Source organism: Myxocyprinus asiaticus, chromosome 10 (assembly GCF_019703515.2).
Source record: "Myxocyprinus asiaticus isolate MX2 ecotype Aquarium Trade chromosome 10, UBuf_Myxa_2, whole genome shotgun sequence".
Taxonomy (NCBI): domain Eukaryota; kingdom Metazoa; phylum Chordata; class Actinopteri; order Cypriniformes; family Catostomidae; genus Myxocyprinus; species Myxocyprinus asiaticus.
The window spans coordinates 19428979-19455415 of NC_059353.1; the positions used below are offsets into that span (position 1 = coordinate 19428979).

Sequence of the window (26437 nt, forward strand, 5' to 3'; positions counted from 1 at the left end):
TCAATATTATGCTACAAATACTGGCGATTAAGCCTTGTATTGAACCTGGAACATTCCTTAAATTAAAATTATCTGAATTTCTCGGGATTGAATTCTGTTTTGCATGTACAGAACAGGATTAAGCACTTAAAAGACGAGTGATATATGTATTTAGCTGTAGAGTGTATGTGGCCAAAGAGTTTGCAAGTTCTGCCACAAGTACATGCTTGAAAAGGTGGTATTGACAAAACAAGGAGAGACAACCCTGCAGTGAGAGATAAGGTTGTCCCTGGAATGTCCGTACAGTATACAGAAGCCGAGATAATGAAGATATAGTGTGGATTAGTTGATTTGCATATCTCCTGATCAACACACCTGTTTGTCCAACTGATGTGTGTGCTCCGCTTGTTGTATGCAGGATTCATCCAAACTACCGCTGGTACTTCAATTCCAGACCAACAAGGGAATTATATCTCAGTGTTCTGTTGAAATTCACTTTAGGTTTGAGGTCCCAGAGCCTCAAATGCTGTTTGTAAAGAAATAATAGTTGTAATTTCAAAACTTTCCCTTCAATTACTTTTTCTATGTTCTGACTTAATCAAAACCAGTAGACAGAAATTTCTGAAGCTTATCTATCTGTTTTACTGCAAAGTAGTTTTTTTTTTTTAAATTATGCAGGATTTGTAATACATTTGCTTTTGTTTGGCCTTAGTTTTACCCCAGCAAAACACAAATTGTAGAAAAATACAATAAAACAAATCAAAGTAAACAACTGAAAGGACATGTACTTCTCATGTGTATAATCAATTCTAATTATATTTTAAAATACAGAAAGTATCAATTTGATACTAATGTTAAGTATACTTTTTTAGTTAGCAACATTTCCTCAGGGTCTCTCAGACCCTAAAAAAACAACACAAGGGTTAACTTTAGACCTCAGGGCTTAGTCCTAGACATGTACTAAAACTTATGGTGTGATAAGGACAAACTCAAACTTGGGTTCAGTTTTGATCTGCTGTAGTTTCAATTTGCCCTCAAAATAACTTTGCTTCGCTTAAAATGCCATTGGCCCCCTTAAATCACGATCAGGAAAGGGTGTAGAGGAGACAGTCCCTGACCTCTCTCTGCAGACTGTGTCCTCCAGATCTGCGCCCCGGCTTCTCGTTATTCAGCTCTGCAGTCGGCTCCTGCTCTTTATCACCCTCCAGGATCAGCAATCGCTCACTGACCACTCTCACATTAATGCATCCAGTCTAAAGTGCTGTCCATGGTCCTCCCAAAGCACTAAAAAAATACATTAGCAAAAGTCTAATACAGTTGCTGTTGTGAAGAGGGAGGATGAATATTTTATAGGTGATAGTGTCACTCTGATTAGGCCAATGCTGGGCAAATTTACCAAAGCACATTCAGTTTAGGTGAATCTGGAATTGAATGGTAAATCTTGAAAGCTTGTGCTTAGCAACATTTATAAAAGGATAATTCTGGTCTTGGATATTCATTGGTCAATATACAGTGTAACCTCCAATTGTTACCCTAAGGAGATTTTTCTTCCTGATATAACCCTTAAAATTAGTAACCTAATGTAGTCAGCTATGATGCAAAACACCAGTTCACATCTACTGTGTTAATAACTGTGCAGCTTGAATAATGTTCTGTTATTGTTTGCATATCAGAGACTATTTCATCTTCTTGAACCGTATTGCTTAATCAAATCATGGATAAAATAAACCGAATAGCCAGAGAAAATGTAAGATTCAAAAGGGAAATTATCTATCTTCAATATCTTCAAACAGTCTTCAAATTAAGGGGAGAAGTGATTTTAACTCTCACCTGTTAAGCATCCAGTAGCAGGAAATGATAAACAGCATTGAGGCATATATACAGTATACTTTAAGCTGGCCCTGTTCGCCTCGCTCCACGTTGGAAATACAAATTTAGACACAAATAAAATACAGGCTCTGTCATACTGTGAGATTAGAGGCAGAGAGGAGCCGACGGGAGCTTGTCAGAGCGTAGTCAGCCAAGCAGAAAGTAGCTAGAAGAAAGGAGTGTTATCGTTCGCTTACTTCTTAAGTAATAAGATGTACACCTGCTATGGCTCTGATTTACCATCTTTTCCTCTCAAACTGCACACATTCTTGTGCTGATATGTGGAAAGAGTTTATATTTTCTGTGATGGCAGACTTAATACCAACACTGAAGGAAAATCTCACATATTTATCAAATGGTAAATGAATTCGATTTTAACATTTTATCCCTTGAATTTAATCAACAGATATTGCCCTAATTAAACTTCAGGGTAGTCAAATTGCTTAATATCGAATCATTTAAATAATCAAATCCCTTCGTGTTCAATCTAGATCTTACTGCCTATAGCATTAACAATTCTGCAACCAAACACACAATACTTTAGAAACATTGGGCATCTGTAAACTAATTTTCCCTAATTTCAACTAATTTAATATAATGAAAGAGATTATATGGTCGAATCCATTTTAATTTTTACTAAGTACGAGCACATTTATTTCACAAATGGAGTACTCTGTGGTAAAATCAACTGGGAAAAAACAGTGCATTCTAGTAAAATTAGTATCTAATTTCCATATGAAGCGGCTCTATTAATAATAGGGAGCTTATGTGCAATTTCTCTCATCATTCTAAGGGAAATGAGCTATGAAGAATGATTGTAATTGTCAGTGGACATCTCATCATGATAGAGCATCTGCTCTGGTTCTTCATGCTACATAATCAACACTGTTATAGTCCAACAGGGCTAAACGTTGTGAAGTGAGAAATGCAGTAGATCTTGAAACAGGTTTGTTAAACAATTGAGGACAACAGCTTTGTTTTTAGTTGAACTTTCTTGAGTCTTCAATACGCAGAACATTTCTCCTACATTTTCAATTAAAATGTAAACGTGAATCAAAGTTTGGTTCCTTCAAGAGTATTTCATCTCAAAATCATTTTGATCTAAACAGATCTTTGAGGTTCAAATTTGTTTATTTGTATCATTCATTGTGGTTAATTGCCTCTTGCTTAAACCCTGATAGCACATCTATTCAATGCGCTTTTTGTCTGGAATATTTCAGTAAATTACCCTGAATAATGTGAAACGACATCCTGTGGCTGTTTTATGGGGTCCAATCATGAAAAAAAAAAAAAAATATTAATTTTGTGATCTTTTGAAATAAAAGAGCTTGATGTATTATGCAAACATACTATATTGTACGTTTCACAACTGAAACCCCACCCCAATCCAAAAAGACCATCTTAAAACTACCGTAAGCATACATTTCTGACACCAAAAATCTGAAAATTCTTCGTCAACAAATGACTGCCCACATTTACATGTCAGCTGCGACTATTTGGTGTTCAGCAACTTGGCTGCCCAGTTATTTGAAAATAATAAGGATAGAAACAATAATCGGAGAGAAAGTATTATTCATAAACACCAGAAAAAGAAGAAACCATTACACCAGTTGGCAAGGCCGTAACCATGTCTTGAACATTGCAGGGCACCAAACCATTTTGGGGATGGGGGGTCATGGGTTTTGAGGTCACTAATATAATGGTATTCGTCCTTTAAAATAGTAAAGGTGATAAAATTATAATTTTCTGGATAAAGACTTTAAATGTGTGAACGTTTTTTTAAATGCAACCACAAATTTGACAATTTTTGGTTTTAAAAGATATGTTTTTTTTGTTTGTTTTTTATGTTCACACAGTACAGTACAAGGTCCTTTTTGGACTGCAGCACAACAGCAACAATGATATCTGTTATATGTATATTGCGGTTACGGCCCTGCCAGTTGGTATGAATCTTACAAATAAGAGCAATATATAGGGAAAGTATGCCAAACTCTGCATAACATTAAAGAGTGGCTGATGTTTATTTTTAACAAGTTTGTGTCGCACATTTCAGCGCATATTGTTTTGTTAACCTGTCACAATGTAATGCAGGATTGCAAAGAGGCTGTTGTTGAAGGACTATTTTCGTGATAATGGTCAAGTAAAACTACTTAACTACAAGTAAAATTTGGTGCAAATCCAAATTACGAATATCATAAGACTAACATTATACAGTGTGTATATATATATATATATATATATATATATATATATATATATATATATATATATATAAATGTAATGAGTGTTACCCCTTTAGAATGTGTGAATCCATTCTTTTTGATACACTGAAGAGCCAAAATATTATGACCACAAGTGAAGCGAATAATGCTGATTATCTCCTAACAAGGCCCCATGTCAATGTCTGGGTAAATTAAAGTAGATGGTAAGCGAATAATCAGTTCCCATAGTTAATGTGTTGAATACAGGAGAAATGGGCAGCAGTAAAGACCTGAGCAACTTTAACAAGGGCCAAATTGTTATGGCCAGACGACTGGGTCAGAGCATCTCTGAAACAGCAAGGTTTGTTGGGTGCTCTCGTCTGGGAAGTGATGGCACCAGGATGCACTGTTGGAAGATGACAAGCCGGTGGAGAGAGTGTGATGCTCTGGCCAATGTTCTGCTGGGAAACCCTGGGTCCGGCCATTCATGTGGACATCAATTTGACACGTGCCACCTACATAAACATCGCTGCAGACCAGGGACACCCCTTCAAGGCAGTGGTATTCCCAGATGGCAGCAGCCTCTTTCAGCAGGATAATGCACCCTGCCACACTGCACACATTGTTCATGAATGGTTTGAGGAACATGATGAAGAGTTCAAGGTGTTGCCTTGGCCTCCAAATTCCCCAGATCTCCATCTGATTGAGCATCTGTGAGGTGTGCTGGACCAACAAGTCCGATCCACGGTGGCTCCACCTCGCAACTTACAGAACTTGAAGGATCTGCTGCTAATGTCTTGGTGCCACAAACCACAGGACACCTTCAGGGGTCTTGAAGAGTCCATGCCTAGGCAGGTGGTCATAATGTTTTGGCTCATCAGTGAATGTGTCTCATTTGTTGGTACACAAATATGATTAAAACAAAAATAACTTTGCATGCACTGATCAGGAAATAACCACAGAATGCAGTCTGTGGTTACATTGAATTCCTAGCCTTATTTAACACACTGCAAGACAACGGTCATTTTCAAAGTGTGAAGTGGCACAGTAATCCAGTGAAGGACTAGAGAGAATTAACAGCTCTTACAATGTCACTGGTTCAAGAGAGGTTACGTGGACAATCCTGTTCTATAAGCTTGGTGATAACAGTGCAAATTCATAGGGCATAAAGTTTGAAATGTTTTTTCCCCGTTTCACATCCTGTATTTGCTCACTGCTCATGAAATTGTGTCAAATGTTTGTTTAGTGGCTCAAACACTTTATTCTGTGGAATATGTAAGTGTTTCTAATTCTGACATGCCTTGGTTCAACTGAGGTGTCTAATACGGTGGATTAGGGAGAGAAGGAAGACTCAGATGATCTGAATGCTGGGCCAGTCTCTGCCATGCTTCTACACAGCCAAAACTGTTGTTAAAGAGATTAAAGGGAGCTGCATGCATGGACTCTGGGAATGATAGATTTAGCAGGATCAAGCTCATTATACAAGCAGGGAGCTGTAAGTATGTGTGTGTGCAGCTCTGCCAGCTCGGGTGTGAAATGTTCTGCGGGGCTCTGAGAGGCTGCTAGGCTCCCACTGATCCAGCTGTGCACATCACTGCCTGTCCACACTTACAAAAAGGAACATCTTGCTGCTTTATTTTCATAATCATGGATGCATGGAGATAACAGTCTCAATCACTCTCAACAAATGATAATGTTGTTTGTATTGGATAAATATATCAGCTATTTTACACATTTCTCTTTTTTTTTTCATCTCACCATGGACAGCAGTGTTTTTTCTCTAACCAGGAATGTACTTTTGAAACTCCTCTCAATTGCATTTCAATAAAAGTCAACATTCAAAGGGACATTGCTGAAGTCGGGGACAATGAAATGTTCCTTTCAATAAGCAGAACATCTAATTTTCCTGTAAGAGAACTTGTCATGACATAGCCTTACTGACGTCCTTTTTTGTTCAAAAGATGAGAACAAGAGACTATATTGTCTCTGGAAAGTAACATGATTTTGATTACGAGTAGTTGTTCTGTGTGTTATGAGAGCAAAAATACATGCAGTCATAAAATAAAGTATGGAACTGAATAAAGTAACTGTGAGGCAAAACTCAAGCTTATAATATTCCTAAAGGAGAGCAATCAAGCATTATCAGTGTCATCTTTAGAACATTTTTTACATTTTATCATGTAAACTGATTGGATGAGCACAATCGTATTTCTTGTGTTGATGTACTGCATTTCCTATTGAAACAAAAAGTTTGGGCTGGATATATCAGAGGGCTCTCCCCTTTTTGTAAAATAATCAACAGGCTTTAGTTATGTCACAGCCATGTTTTGCTACATGATATACAGAAGTTGGTTGTAAGTGGTTAGGCAGAGGTACATTCTCATTCAAGAGAGCATTAAATTATACAAAAATCTGTAATGCAAGATGTGTCGTCAATATTCTGATCAATTTTGCCCAAAGAGAGAGACTGTCAATTCTAAATTTACACTGGCGGCCAAAAGTACAGATATGTACAAAATGTACAGATTTTGCTCTTATGGAAAGAAATTGGTACTTTTATTCAACAAAGTGGCATTAAACTGATCACAATGTATAGTCAGGACATTAATAACATGAAAAATTACTATTACAATGTGATTTTTTTTTTTCAGAACTTCTTAAACTACTTCAAAGATTTCTCATCAAAATATCCTCCACATGCAGCAATGACAGCTTTGCAGATCCTTGGCATTCTAGCTGTCAGTTTGTCCAGATACTCAGGTGACATTTCACCCCACACTTCCTGTAGCACTTGCCATAGATGTGGCTTGATGGGCACTTCTCACACACCTTACAGTCTAGCTGATCCCACAAAAGATCAATGGGGCTGAGATCCATAACACTCTTTTCCAATTATCTGTTGTCCAATGTCTGTGTTTCTTTGCCTACTCTAACATTTTCTTTTTGTTTTTCTGTTCTGTTTCTTCCCATAAGGCCTGCACCCCTGAGTCTTCTCTTTACTGCTGTACATGAAACTGGTGTTGAGCGGGTAGAATTCAATGAAGCTGTCAGCTGAGGACATGTGAGGCATCTATTTCTCAAACTAGAGACTCTGATGTGCTTACTCTCTTGTTTAATTGTACATCTGAGCCTTGCACATCTCTTTCTGTCCTTGTTAGAGGCGGTTGTCCTTTGTCTTTGAAGACTGTAGTGTACACCTTTGTATGAAATCTTCAGTTTTTTGGCAATTTCAAGCATTGAATAACCTTCATTCCTCAAAACATTGATTGGCTGACAAGTTTCTAGAGAAAGCGGTTTCTTTTTTGCCATTTTTGACCTAATATTGACCTAAAGACATGCCAGTCTATTGCATACTGTGGTAACTCAAAAACAAACACAAAGACAATGTTAAGCTTCATTTAGGGAACCAAACAGGTTTCAGCAGTGTTTGATATAATGGCAAGTGATTTTCTAGTACCAAATTAACAATTTAGCATGATTACTCAAGGATAAGGTGTTGGAGTGATGGCTGCTGGAAATGGGGTCTGTCGAAATTCGATTAAAACAAAAATACTTTTTTTCAAATAGTGATGGTGCTGTTTTTTACATCAGTAATGTCCTGAATATACTTTGTGATCAGTTGAATGCCACTTTGTCCTTCCGAAAAAAGCTAAATCTGTACATTATTCCAAACTTTTGCTGCCAGTGTATATCTGTAAATATAGTGTATATCTGCTAAAAGTTCATTTTAGTACACAAGCTTGTAGATAGCAGAGAATTCTGATTCAGTTGTTAGTCTTTGTTAGTAACATGTCATTGAGCTATAATAACTATGATTGGTTTATAATGTATTCATTTATACCAAACAATGTTTAAATTAATAATTTCAACAACAAAAAAGATTTCCAAAACAAAATACTGTTTTTGTTTGCTTTTGTGCTAGCTTTCATTAAAAAAAAAAAAAAACAAATCCCTCAGTGACTCTGAGAGAGAGATTGAAAAAATAAAAAGGCAGAGAGAGAAAAGCATTCATCAATGTTCATTCAGTGAGCTTAGAAAAAAAATTATGGAAAGTCTTTGTGTCTGCCAGTGGTCTGATTAGGTCAGTCCTGGGTCAGCTGGTCACAGAACTCTTATTTTCCATGGTCAACATTACATGTCTTGCCATCTAACCTCTCAGTGATTTTTTGCTAGATATAAAAAATAATAATAGTAATATCATGAAAGCACTGGCATCCAGTTTGGATGTGGCACAGATGTTAGATTAGCTTTTTATTGAGTAGTGTCGTGTTGTATAGCTTTCATTTTTTAAAGTATGATTGATCTGTCTCTCATGGGCCTACTAGTGAATTAAACTATGTTGTGTCATTTAATTTATCTATTTAATCATGTAACTGGTTGAACATTCTTCATTCATTTGCCTCTCCTTAAATATTAGCACCAGAAGAGAAAAAAGATGATGCACAATTACACACACTGATAACTAATTTAAAGGGATAGTTCACCCAATCATTAAAATTCCCTCATAATTTATGCAATCCCAGATGTGTATGACTTTCTTTCTTCTGCTGAACACAAACACAATTTTTTAGAAGAATATCTCAGCTCTGTAGGTCCATACAATACAAGTGAATGATGACCAGAACGTTGAAGCTCCAAAAAGCACATAAAGTCATCATAAACATAATCTATCAGACTCCAGTGGTAATCGATGTCTTCGAACAGACCAAACTGTAACTACTTTTTCATCTTGCCATTGCAGTCTCTAGGCACAATTATGATTTTAAGTTCAATTACACTTCCTAGTGCTTGACGCATGTGCAAATTTTGATGTTTGGAGAATTTTTATGTTTGGGGAAACTAGCCCTTTAAATTATGTCCGTTATATAAGATTTGTGTAAAACTGAAAAGATATCATTATATTTTTGTGGTGAAATATACTGACAGGTCCACTCAAACCCTTTGTTGACTGTTGTTAAAGCTTTTTGTTAACTAGGGTTCCAGTATCCAGATTACTTCCCTTGTCTTAAGCTGTAATTACTACAGCACAAATTTAAAGCTACAACCAAGAATAAGACACGAAATTAGGCATTTCAATGCCTGTCAAAATGTATGATGATCATTTAACCATATTCATATCCACTGTGACCTTTGCCCTTGTCAGCAGTGTTGAGAAGAGAAGATCTTCAATTCACACTAAGTACTGAAAAGAGAATGGCTGATTTATGCAATTAGGACATTATTCTTCATTTCTATTGCTATGATTTGCACTTGTTTTCAATTTGCAACTTTTCAGTATTCGTGAATATGGAGTAACTGTCATTCTGTAGGTGTTGATAAACGCAAAATGCTTTTATTTTGTTGCATCACCCGAGAAACTTTTAAAGGAATAGTTCACCCAAAAATGTAAATTCTCTCATCATTTACTCACCCTCATGACTTTCTTACTACTGCTGAACACAAAGATTTTTCACAAAGAATTTCTCAGCTCTTTTGGTCTTCACAATGTAAATGGGTACCAAAATGTTTAAGCTCCAAAAACACATAAAGGCAGCATAAAAGTAATCCATATATACCTTCAGAAGCGATATGATAGGTGTGGTTGAGAAACAAATCAATATTTAAGTCCTTTTTTACTATCAATCTTCACTTTTACTTTCATTTCCACATTCTTTTGCTTTTGGTGATTCGCATTCTCCGTGCATATCGCCACCTACTAAGCTGGGAGAATTTATAGTAAAATACGGACTTAAATATTGAACTGATTCTCACCCACACTTATCATATCACTTCTGAAGATATAGATTTAACCACTGGAGTCAGAATCAGAATGAGAATCAGAATCAGCTTTATTGCCAAGTATGCTTACACATACAAGGAATTTGTCTTGGTGACAGGAGCTTCCAGTGTACAACAACACAAAACAATACAAAAACAGCAGCAAGACATAGATAATAATAACAAATAAAATAATTATACACATACGTACAGACACACACAGACACACACATACATACATACACACACACATACGTAGTGCAAATCTAATATAAATCTGTTATCTATTATGTACAGTGCAAATACAATCTGTTATGTACATTGCAAACATTGCATATTTTTTTTTTTTTTTTTCTCTCAGAGGAATGAAATGGCAGAAGAGGTTGGATGTGTTGGATAAATATAAAAAAGGCTAAACTGTGTATTGCACATAGTTATTGCTCAATGGGGCAATTTAACTGTTCATGAGATGGATAGACTGAGGGAAAAACCTGTTCCTGTGCCTGACAGTTCTGGTGCTCAGAGCTCTGAAGCGTCGGCTAGAAGGCAACAGTTCAAAAAGGTAGCGGGCAGGGTGAGTGGGGTCCAGAGTGATTTCTCCAGCTTTTTTCCTCACTCTGGAAGTGTATAGTTCTTGAAAGTGTATAGCAACCAATAATCCTCTCAGCAGTCCGAACTGTCCTTTGTAGTCTTCTGATGTCTGATTTCATAGCTGAACCAAACCAGACAGTTATTGATGTGCAGAGGACAGACTCAATGACTGCTGAGTAGAACTGTATCAGCAGCGCCTGTGGCAGGTTGAACTTCACCAGCTGGCGAAGGAAGTACAACCTCTGCTGGGCCTTTTTCACAATGGAGTCAATGTTTGTCTCCCACTTCAGGTCCTGTGAGATGGTAGTGCCCAGGAACCTGAATGACTCCACTGCTGCCACAGTGCTGTTTAGAATGGTGAGGGGGGTCAGTGTTGGGGTGTTCCTCCTAAAGTCCACGATCATCTCCAACGTTTTGAGCATGTTCAGCTCAAGGTTGTTTTGACTGCACCAGACAGCCAGCTGTTCAACATCCCTTCTGTATGCAGACTCATTGTCATCTCGGATGAGGCCGATGACAGTGGTGTTCTCTGCAAACTTCAGGAGCTTGACAGAGGGGTCCTTGGCAATGCAGTCCTTGGTGTAGAGGGAGAAGAGTAGTGGGGAGCACACACATCCCTGGGGTGCACCAGTGCTGATTGTACAGGTGCTGGAAGTGAGTTTCCCCTGTCTCACAAGCTGCTGCCTGTCCGTCAGAAAGCTGGTAATCCACTGACAGATAGACATGGGAACAGAGAGTTGGTGTAATTTATTCTGGAGTATAGCTGGGATGATGGTGTAGAAAGCCGAACTTAAGTCCACAAAAAGGATCCTTGCATATGTCCCTGATCTGTCCAGATGATGCAGGATATGATGCAATCCCATGTTGACTGCATCATCCACAGACCTGTTTGCTCGATAAGAAAATTGAAGGGGATCTAAAAAGGGTCCAGTGATGTTCTTCAGGTGGGCTCTCAAATGATTTCATGACCACAGACATTAGGGTGACAGGTCTGTAGTCATTAAATCCTGTGATTTTTGGTTTCTTTGGGCCAGGAATAATGATTGAGCGTTTGAAGCAGCATGGGACTTCACACTGCTCCAGTGATCTATTGAAGATGTGAAGATGGGGGCCAGCTGGTTAGCACAGGATCGAAGTCACGCTGGTGAGACGCCATCTGGGCCTGAAGCTTTCCTTGTCTTTTGTTTCCGAAAGACACGGCTCACATCATCTTCACAGATCTTAAGTGCAGGTTGCCTAGCAGGAGGGGGGAGGAGGGGGGTTGCAGAAGGTGTTAGTGTTTGTGTGGAGTGAAGGTCAGAGTGGGTGTGGGGTGTGAGACTGGGCCTTTCAAATCTACAGTAGAACACATTCAGGTCGTCAGCCAGTTGTTGGTTCCCTACAGGGTTGGGGGTAGGAGTCCTGTAATTTGTGAATTGTTTCATGCCACTCCACACTGATGCAGGGTCATTAGCTGAAAACTTGTTTTTCAGCTTCTCAGAGTATCTTCTTTTAGCCACTCTGATTTCCTTGTTCAGTGTGTTCCTGGCCTGATTGTACAAGACTTTATCCCCACCCCTGTAAGCATCCTATTTGGCCTGATGAAGCTGCCTGAGCTCTGCTGTAAACAACGGTTTGTCATTGTTGAACTTTAAATAAGGCCTAGTAAGAATGCACATATCCTTACAGAAACTGATATATGATGTAACAGTAACTGTGAGCTCGTCCAGATTGGTGTCTGCAGTCTCAAAACACTCCAATCCGTGCATCGAAGCAGGCTTGTAGTTCCCGCTCTGCTTCATTGGTCCATCTCTTTACAGTCCTTACTACTGGCTTAGTCGTATGGATTACTTTTATGCTGCCTTTATGTGCTTTTGGGTACCCAATCACTTGTGAGGACATACAGAGGTGAAATATTCTACTAAATATCTTCGTTAGTGTTCAGCAGTAAAAAGAAAGTCATACACACAGGGGCGCAACTACACATTTGTTGAGGGGTATGCAACATCAACATTGGAATTCATTTTATTACTGTGGTTAGGTTACTCTTTAATCTTTACCTTGCCCAGACAATGTGTGCTCCAGAGATACAGTAGTATTAAGCACAGCACATCTATGGGATCAAAATCCCGTCAAAAGTATTGCTGTCACAAATCCAAAAATAATAAGCGTGAATGAAAATAACAAGAGTGAATAAAAAAATAAGCACAGATAAAAAAATACGCGCAAAAATAAATAAAAATCGCAGATCAAAATAATAAGCGCAGATCAAAAAATATATAAACACATTTAAAATATGCTGCAAAAAAAACAAAAAAAAACAACAAAAACAGAAAAATTAAGTCATAAGAATTGCAAACAAATCATGTTTTCCTTGGTTATATTACTGTTTTTTGTGCTCTCTGACAATTTTGCTCATATTTTCTTTGTACACTTATGCTGTATTTTCCTTTGCTTTTGTTTCCAAATTCTGCGCTTGGTTTTCCAAAACTTGTGAGCAGAGTTTCATGTAAATCAGGGGGCGTTTTGCATCCCCATTGGTCCACTAGTTCTTGATCGACAGCTCCTCCCTCTAGGCAGTCATTCGAAGAGGGGAAGTGACATCACTACAGTGCAACTCTGACGGCTGCTGCTCAATCACACGATGGTAGATGAAGATAGATAACTGTCAGCTGGCAAATCCTGGACAATCACAGGTCATTGAAAATAACAATATTAACAATGTGTTGTCCGAGTAGGCCATTATCATAGTCCGTTAACGAGTCAGCTGAATTTAGTTAGCAGAGTTTTAGTTTAGGCATTATTTAAGACTTCCTTGTTTGTAGGTTATTGGCTGCATATCTAAAAAAAACAAGGCTGGGTTAACGTGGATGTTTGATGCATGTTTTTACTAGCTGTGCCAATGTAGTTGCGAGTTCAGAACCCAACTTGATCTGCTTTTCCATGTTGCTGAATGTGCCGTTATGTACTGATCCTACGTTGGCATCGTTGGCACAGCTACGTGTAGTTTCTTTTTCCACGATACTGCAGCGAAATCAGAAACAAGTGACAAAGTGTCCCCACGTTTTAATTGTCAAAAATCTGCATTACTGCTGACACCTACATCTACACTTTGGAGTTGGCTGTATGCCAGTAAGTCATTTGCTTCAAATGTTATTGAAGTTGTATACTCTGTTATGGAAATGTTTGAAAATGTTTTGGATATGTGTGCTCCAATGTTGCCTGTATCTTTAGAGACGGTCCCTAAATTTGCGACTATTTGTGAATAAAGAGCATCCAACGTCAAGCCAACTTTATTGCATTATTTATTGACATGGGGACGCTTGGTCACATGTTTCTGATTTCACTGCAGTATCGTGGAAACAGAAACTACATGTAGCCGTGACAACGATGCCAAAGTAGGATCAGTGCATAATGGCACATTCAGCAACATGGAAATGCAGATCAAGTTGGGTTCTGAACTCGCAACTACATTGGTACAGCTAGTAAAAACATGCATCAAATATCCACACCAACCTAGCCTTGTTTATTTTTAGATATGCTGCCAGTAACCTACAAACAATTAAGGAAATCTTAAATAATGCCTAAACTAAAGACTCTGCTAACTAAATTCAGCTGACTCGATACGTGTTAACGGACTATGATAATGGCCTACACAGACAACACATTGTTTCCTAGAGCTGGCAGAAAATACTCAAAACAGACACAAGCAGTGTATCTATCAACCACAAGTAATATAATATTGAGCAGCAGCTGTCGGAGTTGCATTGGAGTGACGTCACTTCCCCTCTTCGAATGATTGGCTAGAGGAGGAGCTGTCGATCAAGAACTAGTGGAGCAATGGGGATGCAAAACGCCCCCTGATTTACATGAAACTCTACTTGCAAGTTTTGGAAAACCAAGCACAAAACTTCGAAACAAAAGCAAAGAAAAATATAGCATAAGCATACAAAAAATGAAAATATGGGCAAAATTGTTAGAGCACAAAAAACAGTAATATAACCAAGGAAAACATGATTTTGTTTGCAATTCTTATGACTTTGCTTTAATTTTTCTGTTGTTTTTGTATTTTTGCAGCATATTTTAAATGTTTAAATATTTTTGATTCATGCTTGTTATTTTTGATCTGCGCTAATTATTTTTGATCTGCGCTTATTATTTTGATCTGCACTTTTTTATTTATTTTTGCGCTTATTTTTTTTATTTTTTATCTTTGCTTATTATTTTTGATTCACGCTTATTATTTTGATTCACACTTATTATTAGATTAGATTCGTGACCGCAATACTTTTGACGGGATTTTGATCCCATACGCATCAGGCCTGGTTTTTATTAGGAGAAGAGTGCAACTGCGGTGTGCGTTAAGTATAAATGCCTCAGCAGCCGACAGCTGCAAGCGAAAGACGCGCTGCGGTGCAAGGAGAAAGTATACCTGCAGCTCCACACGAGTGTTTTTGTGATGGTTCATGCAACACGCGCGTGAAAACCAGGATCATGTTTCACATGAAGAAGCATATATAGCACGCAGAAAGCGCCAAACGGCAGATGAATATAATTAAATTAGCAGGAAAACCGCTGCAATAACCAACACTTATCCCGCTTCAGTTCTATTAACACTTGCAATTCCGAACAAAAACATTCGGGCTGGACCAAAATCATTCATTTTTATATTATGACAGCATGTTCACAGCTAATGTAAGGGCTAATGTGTTCCATAGTTACATCAGTTTTTTTTTTTCATGAAACAGCATAATGTGGAATCAATAGGCCTGTGGAAATCATCTGTGGAAATTTGATTAGGTCTTTGCCCAGTTTAGTGATGAAATTGAGCATTGATGTCTCTAACTTTTGGTTCTCTCTCAAAATGTAAATTATTCTTTATAATTCACTGTTAACAAAGAACCTCGTGATCAAGGCATGTTAACCATGAAACACTAGCTTTGGAAACCAAGGGACCCATGTGAAAATGGCGTTCATTTTAAACAGCGAGACATTTCCATGTTAAAGTTAATGGGAATTAGTTTTCAAGACCTCCAGGGTATAATCACAGCACATTGTTTCAGTGTGGCTTACCCAAAGCTCCTTTATGTTTGTCAGAAGAATGACATCAGAGCACTGTGGATGACGTCGTGAAGGAAGTGTCATCTGCACAGAAGTCCTGGCAAACAAAGGAGAACTTGACGCTCAAGTAGAGTTTCTTTATACTTGCTTTGCTTTAAAACAGATAAGTGTATGTAAGGTGTATAAACTAATGCCTGTGTAAAGTAATTTATTTGGCGAATAAAAGTCAAACTACTAAAACTAAACTGGGTTGACCTAAATACGTGTAATAGAAACGCATTTTCGAGGCATGTTTGCGCAATGTCGATGAGAGGACGTGTTACTTTTCTCAACACTTGCGATTTTCAACTAATCACAAGCATTGCGAGATATTTCTACGATTTATGTGCCGTTCGTATATATTTTAACACAGTTGACACACGCTTCCAGTATATATTTAGTGATATGGGAAATATTTACAAACATCCCTTCCTTTACTCAGCCCAGCCCCCGGTTTTCAGCTAATCTTTATGCGACGTCTGTATTGTTGGGCCAGGGCGCGCCCCCTGTCGGCGGAACCCAGCACTGCCACTCCATTTGACTACATCACGGACATCTCTGCTTTACACTCCTGTGCTTTCGCTTCCTTCACTGGCAGGATACGCTACTGTGATGGGCTGCTTTTGAAAAGACACAAATACACTTACATTTTAAACAGAGACGATTAAAAACATACAGTATCCCGAAGGAGCATCAGACCCTTGAATTTAACAGTATTGACAGAATGGCGAAGAAAGGTTTGTGGTTTAACTGATCTACTTGTATCAGTGTTGTATTTAGCTTGCTAACCACATAGCCAACTAGCCGACAAGAATCTTGACTAGCTGAAACAAAAGACTTTATTCCTTTTGTCCAGATTGGACTAGATTTTTTTAAGCATTTACTGCAATTTCAGTTATTGATATGTAGCATTGAACCAAACAATATAAGTGGTCCATATTATTTTATTCCGATTAATGTTTGGTGTTTAGCCAATCAGGTTTTTTTTTTTCTTTTTTGCCGTATTGACCAAGCCCAAAACAATCCGATTTAAACTAATACACATAAAAGCACGAAATCTGTCCGTATGTAATGCTCAGGCTCCTGTAATAAACAGTTTTATTTCAGTGGCTGCAGTTAAATGGGTTATCAACTTAATCTACGAGCGGTCAATCCGGATTTGAACTCCCTGAACTCTGTAAATATCCTAATGATGTTTATGTTTGTAAACAGTTGAGTTGAGTTCATGTCATTCACAAAACATGTTATTGTGAATGTTGTATGGAATTATGTTAGAGTATAGAATGTTGATAATGTGTTCTGTATTTGAATTTTTAGATGTTATTTATTTTTTACATTCCAAACTTGATGATTCCACATGCACTGATCCTGTTCTTATTTACTGTTACTGATAAACGCTTATGAGAGGTCTGGAATAGCAATTTTGATCGCCTGTAAAGTGTATTATATGAAAGATATCTATTTATATTTACAGGTTGGGATGAGAAGCCCTTGGAACATGCTGTAATATCACAGTAAAGCACAGTATTTACCTGATACATGAAAATGGCATCAAGAAATGAAATATAAGACATTTACTAAAGTTTAGGTGAGTTGGAGGGGGTATGCACTATTTGTTTGTTCTACTAAGCCAAGAAAGTTTGATTAACAATGAAATATAGTCAGGTGGTTTTGTCTTGTAAACGGAGAAATCACTGGTTTATCAAAATACTGCTAATGTGCCCTTGACTATACCTTGTCAACAAGGGCAAGTTCAGACCTGCCTATGAGGCATGTGCCAACAAGCCATCAAATCACTACATTGAACTTAACTGATTATGATGTTTTTGGCATCATCAGAGACAGCTGTATTTAGTGGTAGTACCTTGTAAGTATTTTCAGGTGTTTTCATGGATCTAAAACATTTGTGTGGTTTGTTCTTTAACACTTCTACCTGGATTTTGAAATTGCATCCTTCAGATGTCATAGGTTTTACAAGTCTTGCATTCTTTCATTTTCTTCCTCCACTTTGACACCATAAAGTGTTTTGATAGATTCTGTGCCCTGAGTCGTGGGTTAGCCATGACTCTCATTTGACCACAAAATGACTTGCTGATAGCAATGTCAAGAATTTGATATTTTCAGGTCAGGAGGAGAGGCAGAAATTGCTGCCATTTATTTTTCTTAAGTGATGCCTTTGCTCTGTGTTTTCATAAAGGTCAAGTGATAAAAGCTTTGGGACCGTCAGCGCTTCTTGTAGTGGGGAGTGAGCTGGCGATGTCAGGGGTCCCAACCCCTCCTCCTCCGGGGGAGATGTCCAGTGGTCCTGTGGCCGAGAGCTGGTGCTATACCCAGGTGAGACTGCAGCTTCCTCTCTTCATACTCTAGTGGTCATGTACAGACATTTGCTAAATTAGGTCTCCATTATTTTGGAAAATATTTGTTCAACACTTTTATCTGTCTGATATGACTCGTAAAGGGTAAGTTCCCCCAAAAATGAAAATTCTGTAGTTGTTAACCCTCATGACTTTCTTTTGTGGAACACAAAATTATACATTAGGCAGAATGTTAGCTTCAGTCACTATTAACTTTCACATTTTATCCACACAATGAAAGTGAATGGTGACTTAAGGCCCGAAAAACTTCCAGAGAAGTTCTTCTTCGTTCTTCGTTCAGGGGTAAAAAGTTAGAAACAGCCGAGCAATGGTATACTGTTTGCGAACTTTAAGACACTGGTCACGCTGTGGGAGGCGTTTAGAAGTACATGTAAATATGAGGACGCTCCATATATCCTTAACTAATATGACATTAAAATGTGTTATCAATTTTTGATAACTTTATGCCTTTATAACTTTATACAAGAATTGAAACTAGATCAGTTAAAGATGCTTTTTTTATCCACTTGATGATGATTTAATGTAACATACACTGGCGGCCAAAAGTTTGGAATAATGTACAGATTTTGCTGTTTTGTAAGGAAATTGATAATTTAATTCACCAAAGTGGCATTCAACTGATCACAAAGTATATTCAGGACATTACTGATGTAAAAAACAGCACCATCACCATTTGAAAAAAGTCATTTTTGATCAAATCTAGACAGACCCCATTTCCAGCAGCCATCACTCCAACACCTTATCCTTGAGTAATCATGATAAATTGATAATTTGGTACTAGAAATCACTTGCCATTATATCAAACACAGTTGAAACCTATTTGGTTCATTAAATGAAGCTTGACATTGTCTTTGTGTTTGTTTTTGAGTTGCCACAGTATGCAATATACTGGCATGTCTTTAGGTCATAAAAAAATGGCAAAAAAAAAAAAAAAAACAGCTTTCTCTAGAAACTCATCAGTCAATCATTGTTTTGAGGAATGAAGGCTATACAGTGCTTGAAATTGCAAAAACTGAAGTGTACACTACAGTCTTCAAAGACAAAGGACAACTGGCTCTAACAAGGACAGAAAGAGATGTGGAAGGTCAGATGTACAACTAAACAAGAGGATAAGTACATCAGAGTCTCTAGTTTGAGAAATAGACGCCTCACATGTCCTCAGCTGACAGCTTAATTTAATTCTACCCGCTCAACACCAGTTTCATGTACAACAGTAAAGAGAAGACTCAGGGGTGCAGGTCTTATGGGAAGAATTACAAAGAAAAAGCCACTTTTGAAACAGAAAAATTAAAATAAATGATTAGAGTGGGAAAAGAAACACAGACATTGGACAACATATAATTGGAAAGTAGTTTTATGGATCTTAACCCCATTGATCTTTTGTGGGATCAGCTAGACTGTAAGGTGCGTGAGAAGTGCCGGACAAGACAGCCACATCTATGGCAAGTGCTACAGGAAGTGTGGGGTGAAATGTCACCTGAGTATCTGGACAAACTGACAGCTAGAATGCCAAGGATCTGCAAAGCTGTCATTGCTGCATGTGGAGGATATTTTGATGAGAACTTTTTGAAGTAGTTTAAGAAGTTCTGAATTTTTTTTTTTTTTTTCAAATTGTAATAGTAATTTTGCACGTTATTGATGTCCTGACTATACATTGTGATCAGTTGAATGCCACTTTGGTGAATAAAAGTACCAGTTCATTTCCATGAGACAAAATCTGTACATTATTCCAAATTTTGGCCGCCTGTATATATACAGTAGTTTCATTTGTCTTGTTTACACTCTGAATTCATGACCCTAATGTGCTAACATGCTATACGCTGCCATAATACCATCCGATTACACTGTTATTGTAATTTATGTTAACACTAATACTGCTGCAAAGAATGGTGTATAAAAGAGTGATAATATGCAGAACACAGACAAAAGAAGGATGATAGGCTTATCTTACTTTGGGCAGATGTGAATGTCTTTTGCTGCAGATGGCATGTATGTGAGAGTATTTGAGTAGATTTGATTCATTTTGCTGACTAATTAAATACATTTGCACATGCTCACTAATAACTGCACGCCTATGTGTTCATGTTGAGTGATCTTGACTTACTGAGCCAAAAATTGGCTGTCGGCCTCAAAGTAGGTGAAGCTCCAGGTCACACCTACTAATGACGTGGACCAATGGCAGTAAGGAGGTGTTTAGGATCTGTTTAGAATTTTTCTTAAAAGTTCTACCAGGCTTGCTGTTAAGAATCACTGAAACAAACGCAAAAATACCTTCTTTTTGGCCAGATTTAGTTCTCAATGACATCACAACTGTTAGTTCTTCGATTTTGTATGAAGTATATCTGGGCCTTTAGGGTAACATTCTGCTTAACATATCCTTTTGTGTTCAATAAAACAAAGTCATACAGATTTGGAATTAGGGAAGGGAGTAAATGATTATAGGTTATTCATTGCTGGGTGGACTATCCTTTTAATTTAGCTCTATGTAGTGATAAGTGTATTTGAGTAAATGCATATGTGCATTTTATCTCTCGCTTGTTGTAATGCTGTGCACAGTTTGATCTAATAAAGGGTAATTGGTGCTTTAAAGTAGATAGGATAACACTTTATTGTGAAAGCGATAATGAAACGAGCTTAAACTCAAGCAGTCATCATAATGTGGTCATGCTGGTTTATCAGACACAGTGAAATAATACAGAGACAGGTGAAAATTCACTTCAGGCTAATGCAACCCAAAGTTGTATGATGCTGTTTAAAAGGAATTAGTTTGTTGCTTGCCAAGTGAGTCAAAAGAGAAATGTTTGAAGTCGATAGTTAGGGTAAGTTAATGTGTTCTCATAGCAACCACTGTGTTGTTGGCAGGGTTGGGAGGGTTACTTCTGAAATGTATTCCACTACAGATTACAGAATACATGCTGTAATCTAATTTGTAACATATTCCGTTAGATTACTCAAGGTCAGTAACGTATTCTAAATACTTTGGATTACTTCTTCAGCACTGGTAGATTTTTTTCACTTGTTTTGACTATAAAAACTCTGCCAGTACAGTAAGACAAAATACACGTTAAATGTACATTCTCTGGAAAAACCTAAATATCTCATGCAATGTTGTTTCTAAAACAAGATAAATCAAACTGATCTTGTTTTAAGGATTTTTAGATATTTTTACAGGAAAACAATAAAAAAAATTATTACCAAGAATAAGATTTTTGCCCTAATATCAAAGATCTTACTAGAAAAAATAAATTATGATCCAACGTGAATTTTCTTGATAAAAAAAAAAATATGATCGTGCCTGGTAACGTGCATGTAAAATGGCTAGAAATAGCATTTTAGCTTAGCATTAAGCTGACAATTTACACAAGGTTTATTTCTTTTTCTTCTGCTCCAAACTTCAAACGTACTGCTCTATCTGCTCGTATGAATGTAACACATTATAAGAAAATGTTTCACCGCTGTTCAAATGCACTTTGGATCACATCATTTATATGTATAAATGTTTTCCATCTGAAAGGACTAAATATTAAATGAAACAAATGACAATAAAATGCAAAGTAATCTCTTCAGTAATCAAAATACTTTTTGAATGTAACTGTATTTTAATTACCAATGATTTAAATTGTAACTGTAGTGGAATACAGTTACTTATATTTTGTATTTTAAATACGTATTCCCGTTACATGTATTCCGTTACTCCCCAACCCTGCTTGTCTGCTATGAATGAATGCACACTGATATGTGTGTTGACAGATATCAGCCATCTCTGATGGTAATCTTTGATCTTGTAGGTCAAGGTTGTGAAATTTTCCTACATGTGGACCATAAACAACTTTAGTTTCTGTCGAGAAGAGATGGGTGAAGTATTGAAGAGCTCTACCTTCTCCTCAGGGCCTAATGATAAGATGAAATGGTGAGGAACCCTATTTATTTAATCATGTGCAAATTATAATGCAGTTTCATTTCTGTTTATCCTGCTCCTAAAACATCTCTTGGCACCTCTGTCTATCTTCAGGTGCCTGCGGGTCAATCCAAAGGGCCTTGATGATGAAAGTAAAGATTATCTATCACTATATTTGCTACTAGTTAGTTGTCCAAAAAGTGAAGTCAGAGCCAAGTTCAAATTTTCATTACTGAACGCTAAAAGAGAGGAGACAAAAGCTATGGGTAAGACTCTTATTTAAAAATATGCAAGAGGCTTTTATGTTTTCATTAAATTTTTGCATTAGTAATCCTGTTGTTTTAAATGCTGTCTAGATTTGTAATGTCAAGTGTCCAGAACATTAGATTAATTCTGTATCTGCTAACTTCTCTCCCTTCTCTTCCCAATGCAGAAAGCCAAAGAGCCTATAGGTTTGTCCAAGGCAAAGACTGGGGCTTCAAGAAATTTATTAGGAGAGATTTTCTTCTTGATGATGCAAATGGGTTGCTACCAGATGATAAGCTCACGTTGTTTTGTGAGGCAAGTATGCATTTACTTCATTCAGCTTATAAAAGTATGGTTCGGGTCAGACCCACCTGATGAATTACTTGAAATTGCATAATTTTTAGATGTTATGCAAAGATAGTATGTTAATAGAATAGGTACTGGGCATTTAACATTTAAATAGTTGTCGGATATGCATGTTTTCAGGATCTTGAAACCAAAAAACTAAGTAACTAGAATTTTCTTCTGAAGTAGATCACAGATTGAATATCCTGCATGTAGCGCACGCTAAGCCATTTGTATGAATATGTTAGCAGCTGTTTGACAGATCGCCCTTCTCTTCAGAATGTAGCGGGACAGAGACATCACCTACAGCGGCAAATGAATTTACTGTAACACAATTATGAGTCTTGCTTGAGAAATAGCCGGCATGCCTGGTGAGATCCGCTGCAAGATTTACTATTTGCAGGGAAATTAACAATATCACAAGGCGAAGTAGAAACTGATTGCAAATTGCATATATTATGTTTCTCATTAATTGGACAATTTTTCTCAGATGAGTATTGCCAGAAAAACTATTAAACAACTGCAGGAGGTGTTTGTCAGCTGTATGTTTTAGCTGCAGTTATGCTTTTTATTCAAATTGCTAGCTCTCTAAATGACTTTGCCTAATTTGTATACAGACAAATTATAAATAGCAGCAATTAGTACTTGCTTAATAGGGCCTGCTACATTCTCCATTGCTGTTTCACTCCCTTTCTTTACATGATTCAGACAAAGTTTGACCAAAAAATGAAAACTCTGTCATCATTGACCATGTTTACATGCACTTAAGAAACAGTTTATTCCAGGGTTTTTGCATTAAGTGGCATTCTGAAACACCTTGTAAACAAGAAGCTAATTTCCTTACGCCTTTTAAGGGATTAAGAGAAAGTGGTTTAAAACACCCAGATTTCTCCTGGAGAACAGGACTTATGAGGTCATGTAAACACACAAGCAGCGTTCTAACTGGTTTTTGAGGAGTGCTCATGTTCGTGGAACAGACCGAATAACAAACATCATACGATGGAGCTTAACAACAAGTCAACACAGCAGAAAGAAATCAACCTTTCTGGGAGTACAGTGGGAAAAGCACATACACTATAAACTATACCCATTTATACATACCAGTGTAAAATATCGACGGTCCCTCACATTTGCGTATATGGGTTTGTACATTGAGGAAATCCCGGAGTTTTACGTGAGAGGGAAACTCCACTATTGCAGCACAATTCCACTGTATCACGATGGAAAGTTAAGGAAACAAACATAGCAACAACTCTGGAATATCTGGAAATAAAGCAAAGCAACTGAGAATAAAATATTGAAGTCTTCCTTGGATACCATGTTTGTTATTTACACAAGCGTCGTGGGGAAATTGCGTTGCTGTGGAGAGTTGCTTACTGACTGAGACACATGTAAATGGGAGTAAAGAGTACACTGCTTATACAGAGCATGTAAACTGGAACACTGTTTTATCGCAATAACCCACTTTCTCGCAATAAGCCACTTTTACACACCTACAGTCCAAACCCATATGATTTTCTTTTTCTGTGGAACTCAGAAGTTCAAAAGAATGTTGAGCCTGATCTTGTCCACACATTGAAAATGAATGGGGATGCTCGGTGTTGATCTCAAAGCAGCATATCTCGTAAAAGTAGTCCATATGACTTGTGTGCTATATTGCAAGTCTCAAAAGCCATACTTCAGCTTTTTATGAGGAAAATAATTAAATTTGGTCTGTCATAGCTCTACAATCACATTCATGTTCATGGGCATTAAAGTATTTTGTGTCAGTATATGTGACGGCAAATGCATGTTATCACAACCAATTGTGAATAGTTGAATTTCGCACAGCAGAATTTTGAATGAGATTTAAGGGCTACGACGGAGGGCAGGATTATCACTGAATAACAACTCTGCAGAACTTTGATTTTGTGTAAACTACTCCGTTCGTGTGTTAGCTTTGATGACATCATTGCTGTGATTGTAGCAAATTTACACATACACAACCAACCTCTAGTGTTCTATTGCTTTTATACAGTTTTGTCACGTAAAGAAAAGCATGAAATCATTTCAAATCCAACTTTTTCGTATCTACAATGATTTACACCAAAAATGTATTTCCACAAGTGATTTGTCAGCATGCCTCAATCTAAAAATGTCCAGTCAATCCATGGAATGACAGAGTTATGTGTGGGGAAAAATCCTAATCCTAGCACGGTTCAAATGCTTTTCAGACAATCAGATTGCATGGCCAAACCTAACTGTACAATTTTACTCATAATGTGCGTTCATTAGGTAAGTGTTGTCCAGGATTCTGTGAACATCTCTGGACAATCCAACATGAACATGCTGAAGGTTCCAGAATGCCAGCTGTCCGATGACCTGGGGAACTTGTGGGATTGCTCACGATTCACAGACTGCAGTCTTTATGTGGGGGGGCAGGAGTTTAAAGCCCACAAATCCATCCTGGCAGGTGAGTCTAATCCAGACCCCCAGCCCTGCTGACGACACCAGCTCCATGTCCTACCCTCATCCTAGTGGAGCTAGCTCAGCACCCACCCTTCTGAGGGTGGAAGGTGTGTGTATATGTGGGCAGACAGTATGTGTGACCTTGATGGTATTTTTTTTTCTTTCTGAGGTTGTAATTCATCAATATGACAGATTGAGAATTATCACTGCAAATCCACCGTCTGATGCACCTCTAATGTCCTCAAAGGACGACTGGGGTCGCGAGTGTGACTTTTGGCTCTTTGTTTCTTGTTTGCCTCTGTAGACTGACTTACTGGTCAGGAATAATCTAATGTAAACTGGACACTTGTGTCATTCATCTTTACTGTGGCCATACATAGAGAGATTCTCATATAACGTGACTGACAGATTTATTGCTTTCTTGGCAGCGAGATCACCGGTCTTTAATGCCATGTTTGAACATGAAATGGAAGAGAGTAAAAAGGTATGCATTTGATGTTTTTATATTGAAATATTGTTTCAGATGCTTTGGCTTTATGTATGAATTCATAAGCTTTTGGTCGTCTCGCAGAACCGGGTGGACATCAGCGATGTTGAACCAGAGGTTTTTAAAGAAATGATGGGCTTCATATACACAGGGAAAGCACCAAATTTAGAGAAAATGGCTGATAGTTTATTAGCAGCAGCTGATAAAGTAAGTCTATGAATTTTACGCAAATTGATTTTTTTCCATATGTGAAATTGTAAATAATATTATGACACCTAATATCTGGTAATTTGTTTTGTTGATATGAAATATTTTTGCCATCAAGAAATATGAGACATTGATTTGAAAGCCAATCAGAAACATGTTGATTGATTTTTTTTTTTAATTTTGTTAACCTTAGAGAAGTTATGGTAACACTTTACATTTAAGGTTATATAGGTTAACATTAGTTAAAGCAATACTTAACAATAAAGCAATCTTTTAACAGCATTTATTAATCTTGGTTCATGTTAATTTCTACATATATTAATGCATTGTTAACATTAATATATATATATATATATATATACAGGTGCATCTCAATAAATTAGAATGTCGTGGAAAAGTTCATTTATTTCAGTAATTCAACTCAAATTGTGAAACTCGTGTATTAAATAAATTCAGTGCACACAGACTGAAGTAGTTTAAGTCTTTGGTTCTTTTAATTGTGATGATTTTGGCTCACATTTAACAAAAACCCACCAATTCACTATCTCAAAAAATTAGAATACATCATAAGACCAATAAAAAAAACATTTTTAGTGAATTGTTGGCCTTCTGGAAAGTATGTTCATTTACTGTATATATACTCAATACTTGGTAGGGGCTCCTTTTGCTTTAATTACTGCCTCAATTCGGCGTGGCATGGAGGTGATCAGTTTGTGGCACTGCTGAAGTGGTATGGAAGCCCAGGTTTCTTTGACAGTGGCCTTCAGCTCATCTGCATTTTTTGGTCTCTTGTTTCTCATTTTCCTCTTGACAATACCCCATAGATTCTCTATGGGGTTTAGGTCTGGTGAGTTTGCTGGCCAGTCAAGCACACCAACACCATGGACATTTAACCAACTTTTGGTGCTTTTGGCAGTGTGGGCAGGTGCCAAATCCTGCTGGAAAATGAAATCAG

At 37.4% G+C, this 26437-nt stretch overlaps 1 protein-coding gene and 1 long non-coding RNA gene across 3 annotated transcripts in view; one reads left to right on the forward strand and one right to left on the reverse strand.

Annotated features, from left to right (window-relative positions):
* Positions 1-15588, reverse strand: LOC127446779 (uncharacterized). The gene is made up of 3 exons (XR_007898246.1): positions 15450-15588; positions 1098-1263; positions 1-505 (listed from the first exon to the last, which is right to left on the reverse strand). It is a non-coding gene; the product is annotated as an uncharacterized LOC127446779 (long non-coding RNA).
* spopla (speckle type BTB/POZ protein like a) overlaps positions 15500-26437 on the forward strand; it is a 15249-nt gene continuing 4311 nt past the window's right edge. The window contains exons 1-9 of one of the 2 annotated variants that reach the window (XM_051707979.1): positions 15500-15564; positions 16951-17064; positions 17674-17810; positions 21640-21761; positions 21864-22015; positions 22183-22310; positions 24615-24792; positions 25217-25272; positions 25360-25482. In XM_051707979.1, coding sequence (XP_051563939.1) covers positions 17733-17810; positions 21640-21761; positions 21864-22015; positions 22183-22310; positions 24615-24792; positions 25217-25272; positions 25360-25482 — 837 coding nt within the window. In that variant the 5' untranslated portion in view covers positions 15500-15564; positions 16951-17064; positions 17674-17732. Of the gene's footprint in view, positions 15565-16051; positions 16214-16950; positions 17065-17673; positions 17811-21639; positions 21762-21863; positions 22016-22182; positions 22311-24614; positions 24793-25216; positions 25273-25359; positions 25483-26437 lie in introns of those variants that run through there. The other variant, XM_051707978.1, reaches the window with a different exon arrangement.